The sequence below is a fragment of the Ceratotherium simum genome, chromosome 2, assembly GCF_057802395.1.
Source record: "Ceratotherium simum simum isolate JZ-2026a chromosome 2, ASM5780239v1, whole genome shotgun sequence".
Lineage (NCBI taxonomy): Eukaryota > Metazoa > Chordata > Mammalia > Perissodactyla > Rhinocerotidae > Ceratotherium > Ceratotherium simum.
In genome coordinates, this window is record NC_141901.1 from 96,292,049 (window position 1) to 96,312,242 (window position 20,194).

General features: G+C 39.5%; 1 protein-coding gene across 2 annotated transcripts in view; it reads right to left on the reverse strand.

Moving 5' to 3' along the window:
- CACHD1 (cache domain containing 1) overlaps positions 1-20,194 on the reverse strand; it is a 208,221-nt gene that overhangs the window by 116,589 nt on the left and 71,438 nt on the right. For both annotated transcript variants that reach the window (XM_087449533.1, XM_004431450.3), the window contains exon 2: positions 16,179-16,241. In XM_087449533.1, coding sequence (XP_087305659.1) covers positions 16,179-16,241 — 63 coding nt within the window. The remainder of the gene's footprint in view (positions 1-16,178; positions 16,242-20,194) is intronic.

A 20,194-nucleotide genomic window follows, 5' to 3' on the forward strand; every position in this document is an offset into this window, starting at 1 on the left:
TTTGTATCCATTACATTCTTATCATGGAAAGAGATAATTTTTCCTATGTGTGGTCTTCTCTTTTCCCCTTAAATCAGTCCCTTTAACATTTCTTGTAGCACTGGTTTCTTGGTGACAAACTCCTTTAATTTTTGCTTGTCTGGGAAAATTTTGATCTCTCCTTCCATTTTGAATGATAACCTTGCTGGGTAGAGTATTCTCGGCTCTAAGTTTTTTCCTTTTAGCACTTTAAATATATCGTACCATTCTCTTCTAGCCTGTAAGGTTTCTGCTGAGAAGTCAGCTGACAGCCTTATGGAGTTTCCTTTGTATGTAACTTGACTTTCTCTTGCGGCTTTTAGGATTCTCTCTTTATCTTTAATTCTGGACATTTTGATTATGATGTGTCTTGGTGTGGGCCTCTTTGGGTTTATCTTGTTTGGGGCTCTCTGTGCTTCCTGTACCTGGATGTCTGTTTCCTTCCTTAGGTTAGGGAAGTTTTCATCTATTATTTCTTGAAATAGATTTTCTGCCCCCTTGTCTCGCTCTACTCCTTCCGGGACACCTATGACACGGATGTTAGTGCACTTGATCTTGTCCCAGAGGTCCCTTAGACTGTCCTCACTCTTTTTAATTCTTTTCTCTTTTACCTGTTCACCTTGGGTAATTTCTTCTAGTCTTTTGTCCAGCTCACAGATCCGTTCTTTGTATCCTCTACTCTGCTTTTGAGTCCCTCTAATGAATTTTTCATTTCCAGTATTGTATTCTTCATTTCTGATTGGTTCTTTTTTATATCTTCCATTTCTTTGTTGACATTCTCACTGAGTTCATCTATTCTTCTCCCCAGATCAGTGAGCATCCTTAACACTCTTAGTTTGAACTCTCTGTCGGGTAGGTTGCTCATTTCTGTTTCACTTAGTTCCTTTTCTGGGGTTTTGTCCTGTTCCCTTACTTGGAATGTATTCTTTTGCCTCCTCACTTTGCCTCTTTCCCTGTGCTTGTGTCTACGTATTAGGTAGGTCAGCTACGTCTCCTGCTCTTGGATAGGTGACCTTATGTAAGTGATGCCTTAGGAGGCTTCCCATGTGCTTCCCTCAGTTCTCAATGTTCCAGGGGTGACCCCTATGTGGGCTACGTGTATCCTTCTGCTGTGGCCTGTTTGCTCTCTCTGTAGGCGCCCAGGGAGGCTGAGTTATGCTCCTGGCCAGCTGTTGTAATGCTCAGCTGCTTGTAGTTGTTGTGGGCCCTTCAGTCTCTTTATCAGGTGTGGGGAGCCCCAGCACAGTTGGCTGCAAGTTCTAATACCACATTTGTGTTGCAGTATTTCTTTTAAGTGAGTAGGCCCCCCCCTGTGGCAGGTTGTTAGGCTCAGGGCCTTACAATTGCTATAAGCCTCCAGTCTTTAGGTCTCTTGTCAGCTCTCTGAGGATTGCAGCTGGGTGGGGCTGGCCTCAGGCACAGGAGCACCCAATCGTTTCAGGCTTTGGAAGGTGGGGCAAACCCCCTATGTGGGTCTTTGAGAAGCACAAGTCTTCTGCAGCTGACAAGCCCTGCCGCCCACAGGTCCACACACACAGTCAACACAGTCCTGCCCCGTGTGCGCGCCCCGTCCTCCCCAAGCAGACCCAGTCTCTCCATGGCAGGAGCCCCACACACTCTGCCACCGCCCCACACTCTCCACCCACTCCTTGTGCACACCCTGCCCCGCTAAAGTCGGCTCAGTTGCCAGGCTGCAGAGAATCCAGTCACCAATCTATGCAGGCCCACAAGTTGCCTGAGGGCTTGTTGGGTGGGGCCAGTCTCTAGGGTGGGCTGCCCTCCCTGGCTGAGCTGGATTAAATGGGTGCTCTAGCGGGTGGGGCAGACCCTGGGCTAGCAGGCCCCAGGGAGAACTCCAATGGCATCTGTGTCAGCAAGCCCACACCAGGCCACAACAATGGCTGCCGCCAATGTCCCAGTCCCTGGAGAGGTCTCACCCCTCACCGAGATGCACTCAGGGCCTATTAGGTGAGTCTCTTTTCACCACAGCACTGTGCACCTTTCTTTCTGGTGATTTTAGGTTGCTTTCTGAAACAGGTGAGTTTGCGTGCAGGCCCTTTAAGAGCCGGTTTTAGTTTCTTTTTGAACCAGGTTTTCTGGGGGTACTCCCCAATGCTTTAGTAGCAGGCACAGTCAGATATTATGCCGCTGGTCTCGATTGTGCTGGGTCCACAAAATGCCCACAGTGGGAGCGCTCCCCGGCTCAGGGCCCCGCGCCTCCAGGGAGGCTGCGTACCTGTGAGCTGCTCCCGGTGGCCGTGAGGCTGGCGGCTTGTGAAGGCGGCGTTTTTCCTCTCTAGGAGGGAGTCTCTGCCTCTTCTGCCTCAGTTGGGATTGTCCGTTGTTGCAGGAGTTCCTCTTATCCAGTTTTCAGTTCTGTCTCAGGGGTAATTTTTCCATGAGTAGTTGTAAATTGGCTGTGTCCACGGGAGGAGGTGAGTTCCGAGTCTGCTTACGCCGCCATCTTGACTCGAGATCAGTGTAATCGTTTGTAAATCTTTCCTTTTTTAAAGTGATAGACCATTGAAAAAAAAACAAAACCTGCTACTAAACTCCAATATATCAAACAAGTAAGGTGAACTGCTGGAGGAGGGAATGGAGAGTAAGTACAGAACCTGGTCCCTTATGTTCCATAACCGCCTTGCAGTACCTTCCCCAGACCTTAGGAAACAAAATTTTGAAAATATAGAGTGGAGCATTGAGTCTAAATTCACTCGAATTCAAAATCAGATCCTCCAACCTCTTAGTTGGTGGTCTTGGACAAGATACTCTTTGTGCATACTCTTCCTTGTTAGTAAACCTTCTAGAGTTGCTTCTGGGGATCATTACTTCACACAGCAAATATTTACTGAGTACCTATCAGAGACTACATGGACATGCTGTATCACCATACTGAGGGCACATCAAGGAATGAAATGGACAAACTCTCTGCCCTCACAGAGCTTCTATTCTATTAAGAAAGATACACAATGAAAAAAAATAAATGCATATGCAAATCCCAGGTGGAAAATTATAAGGAGATAAATAAAGTAGAGAAAAGAACAAGAAGTAAAAAAGGGTGCAATTAATAAAATTTATAAATGGGTGGTCAAGGAGGCCCTCACTGAGAGGTAACACTGAGCCAAGACCGAAAGGATGTAAGGGAACAAGCTATGAGGCTACATGAAAAAAGATTTAAGGATAGTGCTTAATTAATAATATATATTCAATATATGATGCTGATTATTATCATAGTCAAGACAATATAAACAAAGAAAGCACAAAAGTAGGATTAAAAATTCTGTCTCTGCCACTTTACCACTTCTACGAGGCCTTGAACCACCCACAAAGACCTCTCTGAAATATAGTTTCTCATATGGAAAAATAGGATAATAATACCTGCACTTTTTACAATGTCATTAGAGGATAAAATGAGAAAATATACATGGAAACACTAAGATTAAGAACATAAAGAACCACATAAATATTATAACTATCATATCTCCTCTTATACTATCTTTCCAAAATGACAGACCACCATTCCACCTTATTAACAAAGCATCCAACAATTTGATAGGTAGCCCAGGAAGAGGGTTTCTAAGATAAAAATTAACTTCTCTTTTGGAGAGTCAGACCAAGAATAGCAAGCTGCAACAGACCTAGATTGGTTTCCAATCAAAGAAACCTCAATGCTAACCAGCTAAACTTGCTGGGGCTCTGGTTTGAGAGAACAGTCATCTGTTTGCTCTGGTCCTTGGCTGATTCATTATAAATTTCCCATCTGAGTAGCTTCCATTTCTCTCCACCTTTCTTCTGGTTTCCTACAGATTTAGTGCCTTTTGCTCACTCATTCAACAAACATTTAATGAATTTGCACTATAAACACAGAACCAAATGTAGATTTGGGTAAGGGGGTGAACTAAACCCGGACTCAGCCTAAACAAATCCCCTGGGGACAGATGGGGGAAAGGCTGGGGTCAAAGAAAGAATGGAATCCATCCACACTGGAATCCATCCACACTGCCTCCAGGATTCCTCTGGTCAGGACAAGTCTGAGCCTCCAACATACTCCACTAGGTAATTGTAAACAAAAAGAGAGCCTTCAGGCTATCACCACACTAAGCTTGCACTTGGCAGGGCAACCCCAAAACAAATCCAGATTCTGGAAATGAATATTGAGGCACAAGAGTTAACTCCAGACATTTTTTCCAACAAATATTTACTAAATGCCTATCTAGTACCAGGCACAGGGAGCCAGAATTCAAAGACAAGATTCCCAAGGGCTCAGCTCCTCCACACCTCCTCCTCTTGTCTAACCATTGTCCCTTTTCTCCCTGTGGTCCAGTGCACAGTTCAACAACATAATCAAACTTTCCTACAGTGGAGAGTTTCTAGGAGTAGAAACACACTAGTAATACAAATGGAAAGCCAATATAAATCTCATATCCAGTCTCTCATTTCTCAACTAGCATGACTGCTATTTAAAGCTCTCACTCGTCTCTTTTCCAGGGTCTTTCTGTAATCATTCTCTCTGGGAAATTCTCCTTCTAAAGTTTACAGATCTTTGCTTCTAGGCCTTACCTAAGAGGATTAAATAAACTCAGAACAGTAATCTGTTCACTAGTGCACCCTTTTATTCACACTCCACCATCTTGTTGTTCTGAAAGCAGAAAACAAAATACTGAAAGCCCACTCTGTGCTGACCACATAACCTTTTAAACAATCTGCAAGATGGACTATTATCCTCATCTTATAGATGAGATTGATGTAGACACTGAAAGGTTAAATATCATGCCAAAAATCAAATAGACAGTAAGTGAGGGAACCTGCCTGGAACTCAGGTTTTCCATATCAAAAGATTAGGCTCTTTAGTTCTCCATCCCAAGTGATTCCTACAAGGGGGCTACCCAAAAAAAGTATGGAGGGAAGTTTCCTAACCTTTCTGGCCTCATACCCATGCTCTCTGAGGTCCCTTCCAGCTCTAAAATTCTAAAACACTATACTAGTTAGGACTGATCATTTACATTTTAGCACATAAAGTGCCATCTCTCTAAGACTGACTCTCTAGTCATAATCTCTTTGAAGAAAGAGCTATTTTGTGTTTATAGGCCACATGTAAATTGTTCTATTACAAGTATCTTCTTCTATGAATAATGGGACAATTTTGTGCAAAACCTATATATTGCTTTGACCTGGTCCAAATTTCTGATTGAGGCCTTGAGTTTATACTTAGGTAAAAGAATAATTTGGAGTATTAGCATCTGCTAAGTATCAATTTCTTATAAAACCCATATGCTTCTCCTTTACTATGTCCCAGTGAATGGTACTTGGTGACACAGAACATCAAATTTAAAATTTTTCAGGTAAAACTGTCAGTATCAAATAATAATTCATAAAAATAATTAAGAAAAACTAGACTTCTACTAGAATGTATTTAAATGCTGGAGTGTTTTGAAACAGCTTTGGGGCCAGAAAAATTCTTAGATCTCTCAACTATACATGGTGGGATAAACTACATCTAAGGATAAACAACCGAGCTGAGATTTGAGCCGTTGAACAAGAGACAGTTTGAGTCCAATCAACTTAACTGCTTGCTAAAACAAAGAAGAAAATCACACTCCTCACAGGAATATAACAGAATCCAAAGGTTTTCACAATCTCCAGGATACAACCCCAATTTTTTGACATATGAAGAAAAAGCAAAGTGTGACCAATTTTCAAGAGAAAAGACAATAAACAGAGATCAACTTCAAATATTTGCAGATGTTAGAACCCACAGACGGGATTCCAAAGCAGCTATTATAACTATGCTCAAGGATACAAAGGAAAATATGCTTCCAATGAATGAAGAGAGAAATATCTCAGAAAAACAGAATCTATGAAAAAGAAACCACTGGAAATCCTCGAGTTTAAAAATGTAATATCTGAAATTTAAAAACTATATCTGGAGAGTTCAACAGCAGATTGGCGATAACAGAAGTGAACTTAAAGATAGAACAATAAAAATTACATAATCTGAAGGTCAGAGGAAAAAAAATTAAAAGAACAAAAGAAGAGAGGAGGAGAAGGCATCATCTCAGCAACTTGCAGTAAAATGTCAAAAGATCTAGCACACATGTAATCAGGAGAATGAGGTAGTAAAAATATTTGAAGGAACAATCATTAAAAAGTCCCCAAACTTGATGAAAAACATAAATTTACAGATTGAGAAAGCTCAACACCAAGAAGATACATATAAAGACTGCTATGTCTAGACAGTCACAGTTAAATTGCTGGAAATCCAAGATATAGAGAAAAATCTTGAAAGCAGTTAGGGAGTGAGGGTGGGGAGATGACACTGCATACAGTAGCAACTTTCACTGACTTTTCTTCACAAACTATGGAGTCCAGTACACAGTGGAACATCACTAATGCACCAAAAGATAAAAAAAACTGTCATTCCAGAATTCAATCTCAAGCAAAAACATCTTTTAAAAGAAAAGGCAAAATAGTGACATTTTCCAAAATAATGAGAAACTAAGAGAATTTGTCACCAGAAAATCTGCTCTGCGAGTAAATAAATATTAAAGGAAGTTCTTTAGACTCAATATCAGTTGATTATCTTTAGAAAGAAATGAAGATCATTGAGAATGGTAAGTATACAAGATTTATTTTCTTTTCATTAACTTATTAAATTCATATGACAGTTTAAAGTAAAGGCTATAACATTCTCTTGTGTAGTTTTAATAGATATGATAACTATAGCATAAAGGAGTTATGAACCTTACTGGACCAGAAATGGATCTATAAGGTTGCCAAAGTTCTAGATTTTACATGAAGTGACAGAGTATTAACTCTAAATAGACTGCAGTAAGGGTGTATATTGTAATTTCTAGAATATATACTTAAAAATATGTAAAGAAATATAGCTAAAATAGATTAACATGAAATTCAAAAAAATATTCAAAAATCCAAAAGATGGTGGAGAAAGTGAAACTAAAACAAAAAAAGAGGGGAAAATGGAAAAGAAATGATATAATTTGGTTGACCCAAATCCAACATTCAAACTAAATATTAATTGATTAAATACTCCCAATTAAAAATTAGAAATTGTCAGAATAGTAAAAAAAAAAAAAAAAAAGTTTCAACTATATTCTATCTATAAGAGACACTTTTAACAGTAGAGACATTGAAAATAAATGCTTGTGAAAAGACATATCATGTAAAGAGTAAGCACAGAAAGGCTGGAGTGGCTATATTAATATGAGGTAAAATAGACTTTAAGGAAACAACATTATAATCAGAGCTAAAGAATGACATTTCAGAAGGTCATAATTAACAACTCATCAGGAAGACCTAATAATCTTAAATGTGTACCTGCCCAATAACGAAGCCTCAAAATACATGAGGCAACAATGGACAGAATCACAGGGAAAAATAGACAATTCCACCATTACAGCTGAAGATATTAACACCCCTCTCAGCAAAAGATAGAATTAGACAAAATAAAAATCAGCCCCAAAATAAATGATCTGAACTCTCAACCAGCTTAACCTAATGGATATATAAAGAATATAACAACAACATGGGCCAGCCCGGTGGCGTAGCGGTTAAGTTCACGCAACCTGCTCCCGTAGCCTGGGGTTCACAGGTTCGGATCCCGGGCACAGACCTACATCACTCATCAAGCCATGCTGTGGCAGCATCCCATATAAAGTAGAAGAAGATGGGCACAGATGTTAGCTCAGGGCTAATCTTCCTCAAAAAAAATTTTTTTAATAAAATAAAAAAGAATATAACAACAACAACTACAGAATATACATTCTTTTCAAGGTCACATGGTACATTCACCAAGATAAATTATATTCTGGGCCATAAAACCCAAGTTTCAAGAAATGAAGAAGGATTGAAATCATATAGCACATGTTCTCTGACCACAATGGAATTAAATGAGAAATTAGTAACAATAAGACATGCAAGGAAACCCCAAATGTTTAGGAAATTGGACAACACACTTCAAAGTGATCCATGGGTCAAAGAAGAAACCACAGGGAAATCAGAAAATATCTAAAAACTCAATGATAATGAACACATAAGATATCAAACTTTGTGGGAGGTAACTAAAGCAGTGCTTAGAGGGAATAGTGTTAAGTAGTTTATAGTTTTAAATGCTTCCATTTGAAAAGAGAAAGGTGTAAGAATCAACGACCCAAGATTCCAACGTAAGCAGCAAAAGAGCACAATTAACCTGAAATACAGGGAGGGGATAAGAGCACAAACCCGTGAAAGAGAAAACAAGAGGAAATGAATGAAGCCAAGTTTGAGTTTTAAAAAACTGAGTACCACTAATTTGCTTTCCCATTCATTCTCTCTCTCATTCTCTCTTGGTCTAGTTTATCCATTCTATTGATTTTTCCCGAGAACCAGTATTTTGTTTTATTGGTTTTAATCTATTGTTGTTCTTCTGGCCTACAGATATTACAAAGATAATAAAATAGTATAAATACCTTTATACCAACAAATTGGACAACTTAGATGAAAGGGACAAATTTCTTGGGGGAAAAAAAATCAACTTACCAAAATTGACACAAAATAAAACAAAAAATCTGAAAAAAAGGAAAACCAAAAAACTCCCAGGAAACCCCAAAACCTATAGCTTTTAAAGAAATTGGATGATCAAAAACCTGCCCAAAAGACGACTCCAGGTCAAGATGGTGCTCTGGTGAATTGTACAAAACATCTAAGGCAGGAGTAACACCAACCTTCTCCTCCTTCAGCAAATAAAGTGGGAGGGAATATTCCCAAACTAATCTTATAAAGCCAATGCCCTAAAAACAAAAAGCGCTAAGTGATACAGAAAAAAACAGAACAAGATAAAGGAAGATCAGGAGTTTGGGGGCAGGGTGGGCTGCGGTTTTAAACATAGTGGTCACCTCTTCCAGAAGGTGACATTTGAGGAAAGACTTGATGGTGAGGGCCCAGGGGGTATGTCAGGACAGCACCCGTGCAAAGGCCCTAAGGCAGGAATGTGCCAAGAAACAGCAAGGAGGCAAGTGTGGGTCCTACAGACCCAAGTCAGGAAAGTTTATCAAGGAAGATGGATGGCATCGACTGTTCAATACTAATGCTGGTCATATACAACAAGGACCCCGGATTTAGCAAAGTGGAGGTCACTGGTGACCTTGAAGAGAGCAGTTTTGTGGGACTGGTAGGACCTGAGAAGGTTTTGGAGAGAATGGGAGAACAGGGTCTAGTGAGTATAGACACCTCTTTTGATGGGTTGTGCCTCAAAGGGAGAGAGAAATGGGACAGCAGTTGGAGAGGGAAGTGTGGTCAAGGGTTTGTTTGTTTAAGATAGGAGAGCAGCACGTTCACGAGCTGATGGATAGGATCCTGAAGAGATAAAGACTGATACTACACGAGAGTGGAGGAGAAGAGCCAGAGGAACACCCTGGGCCCAAGGTCGGGCCCATCTCACATCTGAGGAGTTCTCATACCACACTTGCCCATTCCAAAATAACGCCCAAGTCTTCTGCCACCAATCAAGAGTTTCGGAAATACTGCATTAATTATGAAAATATGCTTGCCATTTCATTGAATAAATTATTAACATAAATAATAACCAGAGCATTTGAGGAAAAGAGGCTCTGATTCCTTCAGTGATCCAACCAAGCATCCCAAGAAGCTCTTGCTCCTTTTGTGTCTTCTGCACTGCTTTACGTTTCACGGATCGTGTTTTGCTATCTTCTGGGGCATTTGATCAAAAATTTATTTTCCTTGATTCGGATTAATTTCATATAATGCCCTTATGTGCTCACACAACTTAACTTCGTAAAGTATTCAAAAAGGGAGTCTACGGGAGGCGTTCCACACAAGATGTGTGTGCGTGACATTTTTATTTTCCTGAGGCTGTTGCCATAGTTTTTTGGCAGCAAAAGCACATATACTGAACTAATTAAAGATTTAAAACACATTGTTAGGCAATTTAGAACCACACTCTGAAGGTTAATTTAAAAGAAATAATGAGAACAAGCAAAGAAAAGTCTATACCATAGAGAGTTTTGTGGTAAGAGCCAAGAATCACGAAATGTTTTTTATTACTTTTAATTACTTTGCTCCCTAACCAGAAGATATTAACGACACGTTAGGTTTATTGCCAAGTTACAGAGTATGCACAAGTCAGATCCAACTCTCCACAAGATTTGATTAGTAAGGAAGGAGGGCAAGAACCCGTGTGGCTCTAGTTTTCATTACCCCAAAGGAGAAATGACGGATAGAAAACTCAGGTCAGGATTTCAGATGCCATGAAATACAGAAAACCCGCATAAAGATGTGGTTTCTTTTCACTCAAAGATTGTGAGCTAAAGTTCAGAGCACATAGGTCAATAATCTACTTTGAGTCACTAACCTGTTTTTGGCTCATCAAGCAAATCTTAAAAGCAATGACAACTGTTCTTCTAACTGTTAAGAGGCTGTGTCCTGAACGAAAACCAAAATCACCATCAGGGGCACTAAGTCCCCAAACAAGGTAAGAGCAGGAAATCTGGGGAATAATCCAGTGCCAAACCCTGCTTTCTCCCTGAGAATGTGGGCACAGTCTGGAGACCTTGAGCTTCCACAGGGCACCAAGGATGGGAGATAAACCACAGGGCTTGCCCAAGATGAGAAATCTGATAGGAGACACTGCATAAAACTGTCACCCAAAGAGCTGTACACTCAGTGTGATGGGGGAGTACGGAGAGGACAGCCAGGTAACTAGAAACTCTCTACAGACACTTGGAAATTTCAAAACATACTCTAAATAACTAATACTTCAAGGAAGAAAAGATAATCAAAATTAGAATATACCTAAAACTAAACAATAAAAATAATACATATCATGGGGGGGGGGGGGCCACTATTACCATAGTTAGGCAATACTGTTCCAGAGGCCAGTGTAGCAAGACACAGAGAAGAAACAAAAGATACAAGAATTAGAAAGAGACAATCAAAACTGTCTTATTTGCATATATGATTATTTATATAGAAAACCCAAAAGAATCTACCAGTAAATTATTACAACTATTATGAGAGCTTAAGAAGCTAACTAGATATAAAACAAATACATAAAATCTAAACTGTAAGAGTTAGAGAAATACAATTTTTAAAGATACTATTTATAGGGCCGGCCCTGTGGCTTGGTGGTTAAGTGTGCGCCCTGCGATGCTGGCGGCCCGGGTTCGGATCCCGGGTGCGCATCGAGGCACCACTTCTCCGTTCATCCTGAGGCCGAGTCCCACATGCAGCAACTAGAAGGATGTGCAGCTACGACACACAACTATCCACTGGGGCTTTGGGGGGAAAAAAATAAAATAAATAAAATCTAAAAAAAAAAAAAAAAAAAAAAAAAAAAAAAAAGATACTATTTATAACAAAAAAATAAAATATCTAGAAATAAATCCCACATGCAAGGATATTCGAGTCTTTTGTGAACAAAATTACAAAACTAAGCTAAAAGGCATTGTAGGATTACTAAGTAAATAGAGAGATATTAGTAAAGATCTTCTCTCCAAATTGATCTATAGACTCATTGTAATGCCAATTAAAATCCCAATAGAGTTTTCTTTCAGAATTGGACAAGCTAACTCACAAATTCATACATAAGAGTAAAGGGTCTAACATTCTGATGTGAGAGCAAAGAGCCACAGATGCTCTTTGAAGGGGATGGTGTTATCCTACCAGGTATGTGGTACCGGCACAGTGACAGATAGAGAGACCTAGGAAACCATATCAAACTCACACATACATGGAAACTTGACTAATGACAGAAAGGACACTGAAAACGACAAAAAAAGGACAGGTTGTTCAATAGATACTGCTAGAACATTTGGAAATACATATGGGGGAAAAAAAGAAATTGGATACCTACTTCACATCCAACCCCAAAATCAATTCCAGGTGGATAAAAGTCTTAAATGAGAAAGGAGCAAGTTTTAGAAGACAATATAGGAGAATATCTTTAGGTCTTTGGGGTAGAAAAGAATTTCTTTAACAAAACACAGAAAGCAGAACCCAAAAAGGAAAAGGTTGATTTTAAAAAACAGACTCTATTAAAATTAAAAATTCAATTCTTTAAAACATATTATAAAGAAAGTGAAAAGAAAAGCCTCAAATTGGGAGAACATATTTACGAAACGTAAATCTGCAAGGGAATCTAATATGGTAACCACTGGCCGCGTGTGGCTATCTTAATAAAAATTAAATACAATTTAAAATTTAAGTATTCAGTAGTTCTAGCCACATTTCAGATGGTCAGTAGCCACATGTGGCTAGTGGCTGCTTGATTAGCACCAATATGCTACATCTCCATCATCACAGAAAATTCTCTTGGACAGTGCTGATCCAGAACACGTGTAGAATTTCTCCTTGTCTTTTGGTGAGGAAGATTTTCCCTGAGCCAACGTCTGGGCCCATCTTCCTCTGCTTTGCGTATGGGACGCTGCCACAGCATGGCTTGACAAGCGGTGTGTCAGTGAGCGCCCAGGATCCGAACCTGTGAACCCTGGGCTGCCAAAGCAGAGCCCACAAACCCAACCACTACACCGGGCCAGCCCCGCATGTATAGAATTTTTAAACTTCTAAAGTAAACCCAATTTAAAAACTGGACAAAGGGCATCAATAGACATTTTACAGAAAAAACACTACAATGTACCATAAACAGGTAAAATTGCATTGCAACCTTATTAGTAATCAGAGCAAAACAAATTATGTTCATTAGATACCATTTCAAACACCTCAAATTGGCAAAAGATTAAAAATCATTAATATGAAGTACTGAAGAGGATCTAGACCAGCAAATTTCTCATACACTATCTATAGGAGGGTACCCCATGACAACGCTGCGGAAGCAGTCTGGCGTTATCCAGTCACGCTGAGCACTCTGCTTCCCAGCGATTCCACTCTAGAGAAGGGATCCTCCGCCTGAGCTGAACAGTCCCTCTCCCCATCTAGGGCATTTGTAAATTGTGTAGATGTACACACACACACACACACACACACACAGACACACACCAGCATTTAATTGGCAGAGGCCAGGGATAATAACGTTCCTGCAATTAAAAGAATTATTCCACCTAAGCTGTGCACCAGGAGATGTGAACAAAAATAAAAAATTAAAATACAAGAAATAACCCAAACATTATCAACAGAAAAATGGATAAATAAACTGCATTTAGTGGAATACCACAGAACTGAAAATAAATGCACCTTAGCTATAGATATCAACATAGGTGATTCTAAGGAATATAATGCTTGAAATGAGTGAAAGTAGCAAGACACATGAATATAAACAACATACTTAAAATTTATATAAAGAACAAAAATAGTCAAACTAAACAATGAATCTGGGGTGAAATATATATAAAACAGACACACACACACACACACACACAAGCAAAAGAATAGCTAAGAGAAAATCAGGATAGTGATCTCTAGCAGAGGGAGGGAGGTCCCCCACACAAGGGCCTTCTAAGAACTGGTAATGCTTTATTTCTTTACAGTAGGTTGAGATGTTCATTTTAATATATTTCTATCCATATGTGTTTTATATACCTTTACATGTTTTATAAATTTCACAAGATTTTAAAAAACCAGTTTAATTGCTCATTAGCTAGGATCCTTGGCCTTTCTCAGCTCGGTTAATAACAGCAACTCCACCTACCTTATGAAGTTGTTCTGAGGTTCAAGGGAGATAACATGTGTGAAAGTGTGAGTGGATGTACTGGGGGACATTTTGTAGAACAGCAAACATAAGAGGCAAGCAGTTCCCTACAGAGTTCATCCTGGGTACCGTCCAGGATCACAGGGTCCAGAGTCCCTGGGCAGTTATTCATCGAGTCTAGAAGATGTAAGAGGTCTGTTTTCTCACTATAAAATGGGGAAAACTCCTGCCCAATTCAACCCACAGGAGTATCATACTATTGAAGTGATAGCGAAGTTTTCAGTAAATACACAAATATAAGCTTTTATTATTCTTGTTGTTGTTGTCAGAGTGACCAGAGGACTGAAAAGGTCTGGAAATCATATCACAGAAGATGAAATTATTTAGGACCCAGGTATTTTAAAATTCAGGCTAAATGAGCATAATAATGACATGATAATTATCTTCAAATACTGGATGTAGAAGAGGCATAAGACCTACTTGTTCAGGGTTCTTCCAGAGGGCAGGCTGGAGAGATTGGAGTCTATTTGAAACTATATTCCTGGTCAATACGAGAGAGAACTTTCTGACAATCAGCAGTAGACACAGAACAGACCACGAGATAATTCTCCTTTGTTTGAATTATTCAAATAGAGTTTAGCAGAGACTCGTTTTGGACAAAAATACCAATTTTTAAAATAAACTGCTAAAATAAGAGAACAGAGATAATCTAACTTTGTGTCAAACTTACTTTGAAAACTAGCTCTCTTACTAGTCACCAGACCACAGGGAACTTATTTTATCTCCTGGAGCTTCAGTTTCCTCATCTGTCATAAGGATACTATGTTTCCTTCAAGGCTATTTGAAAAAATCAGTGTGATAAGATATGGAAATTGCCTAGCACCAGTGTTCCGTAAGGACTCAATCAGCTGATCTAATTTTTAAAACTTATTACCAAAGGCTTCCAGACTTGTTCACAGCTAGATAAATAAAGCAATGACATCAGCCTAAGAAAACAAAACAACTTTCACGTTTGAGAGTATCTGTTACTTCAAGGAAAGCAGCAAACTGATATCCCAGGATCGGTTTCTTTTAAATGTTATCAAGTGGCCTCTGGTCTCCCAAAAAGTTTCCTCGAACACGCTTTGTGTAGAAATCCTGCCTCCCATAAAAACTTCTAAATTTCATAACTCTAAAGCTCTCTAGTTTGCTGGAATAAAGATAAAACAGAAATTATGAAGATAAGAGTTGATACAGCAAACCACATCACATTCACTATCATTTCAGGTCATTAGTTTTTAAAAATATCTAAAGCTAAGAAAAAGAGTACACACATAACTGCTTACATCCTCTAAATTTAACCTGCAGAAAGCAATAAAAAATGTTAATGTCTATAAACAGGAAATGCTGAACTTCAAGATTAAACCACAGAAATTTTTAAAAAATAAATAACTATCCTATAAATAACTTCACTCTAATACACTTGCAAATCTTTTTCCCCTTGTATAGCACTTCTGAAGTTCAGATCAAGCTAAGCCGTTTTCCATGAATAAAATAAAGGCAGCATCTCAGAGAGTTTAAATTATTACGTTTTACTACAGTTATCTTTTTATTCAGTGGAAGCACTCCACTACACTCTGGTTTTTTGCGTGGTCCTGTTTTTCACTTAAATTTCCAGCCTAGACTCAAATTACCAGTTGACAGTCACCTAGTGTAATGAAGCTGGTGGATTAGCTGAAATTAAAACCCAGAAGCCTCTTTATCACCCTTCTTTTCGAGCACAGATCAATTATTTATGACCATGTTCACCAACACTATGTTTTAATTTAGGAAGCAGTCCATTTGAAGCCAGCTATAAATAAAGTAAACAGAATCTGGCCTCAGAACTTACTGACCCCACAGAGCATTGAAAGAACTTGGGGGGTGGGAAGCAAAGGAAGGATCTAAGGAGAGGAAAGAAAAATACAGAACAAAACGAGCCAATATCCACTGAGCTGCTTCTATGCCAGAACCTCCTACATAAAGGATTTCATTTATTCGCAGTTAATTCGACATTACTTCATTTAATTCTCACAACCCCAGAAGGCAGATGTTATGTTCCCCTTATCTAGGACAGGGAAACTGCAGCTCATAAAGGCTAAATTGCTCACTGGGGTCATGGAGCAAGTAGGAAAAGCAGACTTTGACCTGGGCTTTGTCTGATTCCAAAGCCTGGACACTTTTTCCGTCATCAGATTAAATAATTTCTAATATTTTAAAATTTGAGTAGTTTAGGAATTTCAAAACAACAAAAAGGAATTAAATAACATTTCCAAAGTATAACACAAATAGCAGAAAGCCATCCATACAACCATTATTTCAACAGCCTGTAAGAGGCTGAAGTGTGCGGTTGTCACTGTTATGCCTGATGTGTATGAAATCACATCCACAGAACAGGAAACCTCGCATGGAGAGCACCTGGAGAGAAGGAAGCCACATCCAAAAGCCAGACACAGAGAAGGTCGAGTACCGTATAGCCCCTTACCTGCTGCACTTCACTCTCTCCATTTGAGATCTTCTCGGTGTAGACAAAGGAGTTGAATATCCGCTGCAAGGAAAAGAAAATGAACCAACATGAGATTTTCTACACAAGACGGCCACATTCTGTACGAGTGTGTGTGTGTGTGAATAATTTGTTTACAACACAAACAAATCAAGCAGAAAAAGTTTAATTAAAATACAGTCATTTTATACAGAGAAATCCAAATATTGGCCCAAGTCAGTCACACTGGCATAAGCAATACCCAGGCTCTCCTGTAGTGAAATAAACCAGATGTTACACTATATTTTTCATTTTCAAACATACATTTAATTACAGATTTCTGGAGCCCGTGCCTTTTTATCTGACTGGTGTAATCTGACAAAGTTGTGTTTCTCATTCAAGTCCTACACTCCTGAATGCTGTAATTGTTTACAGACACTACCATCTAATGTAATAAAGCTCTTTAACAAGGATTCTTTCCATATTCTCTCATGTCCCCTGTCCAACCAGTACCTACCCAATATTATCCATCACCTTCGTTACCCGAGCAACCCCTCAGGAGAGTAACACAATAGGGCTTGCCAAGTATGTGTGGCCTTAGAGAAGATCCAGTTCTTACATGTCAGGAAATATGAGAGCCGTGCCAAGACATTAGTCCAACTGTGCACACAAGCACACACATCCTTCCACGGGTCTCTGCCCAGCTAGTTCCCCCTCCTCCATACACTGCCTGCATTTAAAACATCTCTGCAGACTTATGACTTGACCAAATCCTACCATTACTAAGCAATCACAAGAATTCACATATAACAAACTGGAAAAAATGAGAAACCAAGATACGTATCTGTTAGAGGTGCAAAAAAAGAGCAGCAGCCTCATCATTTACCCTAAAACGTTAAAGATACTACTGGAACTCTCCCGATGAGTAAGGAGTCGGACCCAGAGACGTTAGCCAAAATTTCCCTTTTTCCTTTCTATCCTACTGCCAAGGGTTTGTCAGCATCTGGGATAGCTTCCCAGACAGCCTAACACACCTGCATGGTTGTGGTGAGGAAAATGAGAGCCAAGTTCATCAAGTGCTGTGCAAATGAAGGAGGATCGGGGGGCTGGTGGAGGGGCTGGGGGAGAAGTGTGGGAGGGGCTGGAGGCATTGCAGCGGGAGCGGGGAAAGGGAAGCAAACAAACTTGGGAAGGACTGAGACGAATTGGGATGGAACTACAGTCTGGAAAATCATAATTATGAATTTTCATAATTTTCCAATGTGCCTCATTCATTCATTCAACAGATGTTTATTTTCTCTTTCTTTCCTAAAAAATGACTTTGCTGATAGGAAAGTACAGATTTCTAGTAATGGTGATAATGATGTTGGCTACTATTTACCGAAGGCTGACTATGAGGCAAAGACTATTCTATGCATGTTACATCTATTCACTGACAGACACTATTATTATCTCCATTACACAGACAAGGAAACGGAAGCATATTTACTGAGTGGCTAGTGCAACGCACACATTGTACCTCATGTGAAACCTTATTTAATCTTTATAAGAAAATTAATGAAGCTCCAAAGATGAAAAACTAAGATGCTAGGAAGTTAAAGAACTTACCCAAAGTCACTTGGCAAGGCTTGAACTTAAACCCAGGCAGTGCGACTCCAGGTTCCGTGCTAACTCTACTGTCTCATGAGGATTTGCTACAAGGTTGCTTGACACATACAGAAAACACCCCTGTCAGCAGCTAACACCCAAACACAATGCAGATCAACAATCCCTTATATGCAACTCCAAAATTCAAAAGGCTCTGAAAACAAAAGTTTTGCATAACGCATTTGTTGGCAAAATATGACATGACCCGAACTTATCTGGCAGTAAATCCCAACTGGAACTGATGTGTATTTATAGTCTTTATTAAGCCACCTAGTGTGAATCTTCATTCATTCTGATGCAGATGTATTAATGCATCTGACTATATAGGGTTCTGCTCCACATCTCACTGGGGGTATTTTGTCATCAAGGAGCATCAGGATTCTGAATCCTGAAACACCATTTATGAACCTGTAGATCTCCATTCCTACAACTCTATGTTCCCAGTTTTCTGGTCTATGTCTTAGTTCACTAAATTATAACACTTTTAGAGGCTGGGTCAATGTCACTGCCACCTACACACTCCCAGACCATACCTTATATTTTTATACAATTTGATTTTCAAAAACTTCTCAATGTCCAGAGTACATTTTTATTAAAAATTAACAGAATTCATGTAGTGTCTCCAGATCTCGAGGATGTGGTCAATTTCTTATTTCGTTTCTGGCAGTGATATTCTACTGGATACATTAACTGTCCTATCCTGGAAGGTGCTCCCCCCAGAGGTGACTGATGGACAAGACATGAACTAGTCCTGGGGAGCAGACCTAATCCACCTTGCTCCAGCCAACATCCACCAGGGCCAAACCTAATGAAGAACATCAGCTCCATCCTTCTCCTTTATGTTCAAGAAAGGGGAATTCCTCAGTAGTAACAAGGAACGTACGCCTGGAAGGGCACGTGACCCTGTCTTGGTCCCTATTTTTCTCATTTATTATCTTAATTATTAACAGTGATTGTTAATACTTTTACGTAGATCTTCTTCTGGCTTGTAAGCATTTCTATATTATCTACACCTAATAAATATGAGTGTGTAAAAGAAAATTTAAAAAGAAAGAAGTTTTAGATATGCGCAGTGGTGATTCTGCAGCCTACCTGTTGTATACAACCCTCTCACCACCCCAGAAGTGAAAGACCAGGACCTGGTTAGGGTCATTGTTTAGGGCTATCACCAAAGCGAACAATGTTTTGCCCCTCTTCTTCCTCTGGGGGGAGGGGTGTTAGTGAGAGGCCAGTAGAAGGTAGAGAAGCAACTCATAACCAAATAGGTCAGCCAGCCACGTCTGATGCAAGGTTAAAAGTTCAGGCTTACATGTGCGCACAAGATCTCAGGGTACAGAGTGAGGCTCCACTCTGCTCTAGGTCAATGGACAGGAATCGTCTTTCTTAAAATGCAGGGCCTGCCAAGCTCAGCTCTCAAAGGCTTAGGCTAGCACTTTCAGAGTTTACAATTTCACATAAATGATCACATTTCATCCCCACAACAACCCCTGTGGTAGGCAGGGCAGGGACCTGAAACCAATTTTACAGATTAAAAACTATGGCTCCAAAGTTAGAAAATGTATCACAGGTAAACAGTCCAAGCGCTGAGGTCTCAGCCTAGGTCTTGAGTTAAAAACAGGCATAAACTCTAGCAAAGCTATTAGACAAATTTATCCATATCTTCTGTTCAGGATAGTCTAGGAATCCTAGTACCTGCATGCAGAAAAAAAATGAAGATTTGGGTTTTTTCTATCCATTTTATTTTAAGCAAGATATAATGTGCTGGCATAACCTTATGTACATGACCAACGTCAGGAGTAATTAAGAGCCCCAGACAGAGGTTTTATTCTTTATTACTTTCTATTGCTAAGTGAAACTGTGAAAGGAATAGAATACAGGGTTTTGTTTCTAATTTGAGAGCCAAGAATTCCAAATAATATATCTAGTTGACATTTTGGTGACCTCAGAGTAAAGAGCTTCTTGGTTGTTAAGAGGACCTGAAGAAAGGAAACGGAAATGAAAAGTTTTCCTAAAACATGAAAATGATGAGCGATCCCCGAGGTCAGGTTGTCCAGCCCCCTGGAGGGCATGGGTGGGCAGAGGGGCATTCCACATTCTAGTCTGATTCGTCACTTTCCCTTAGCAAAATTCCCTGGAGGCACAAAGGAATTCTAGAAATTTGAACTCTTAATTTGAGCACAACCTGGAGGGAGCCTAAAGTAACTCTCGTCAGCGTACAAATCCCTGGAAGTAAAGGCAAAGATACTGCCCACGCTTGCCCACTATTCTTTCTCGTTCTCCTCAAATACTAAGAGTAAAAATATACTTTATTGTACAGTAGAAAGATCATTAAAATGGGTGGAGGAGTTTTGAAAAGTTATTTTCAGTAGAAA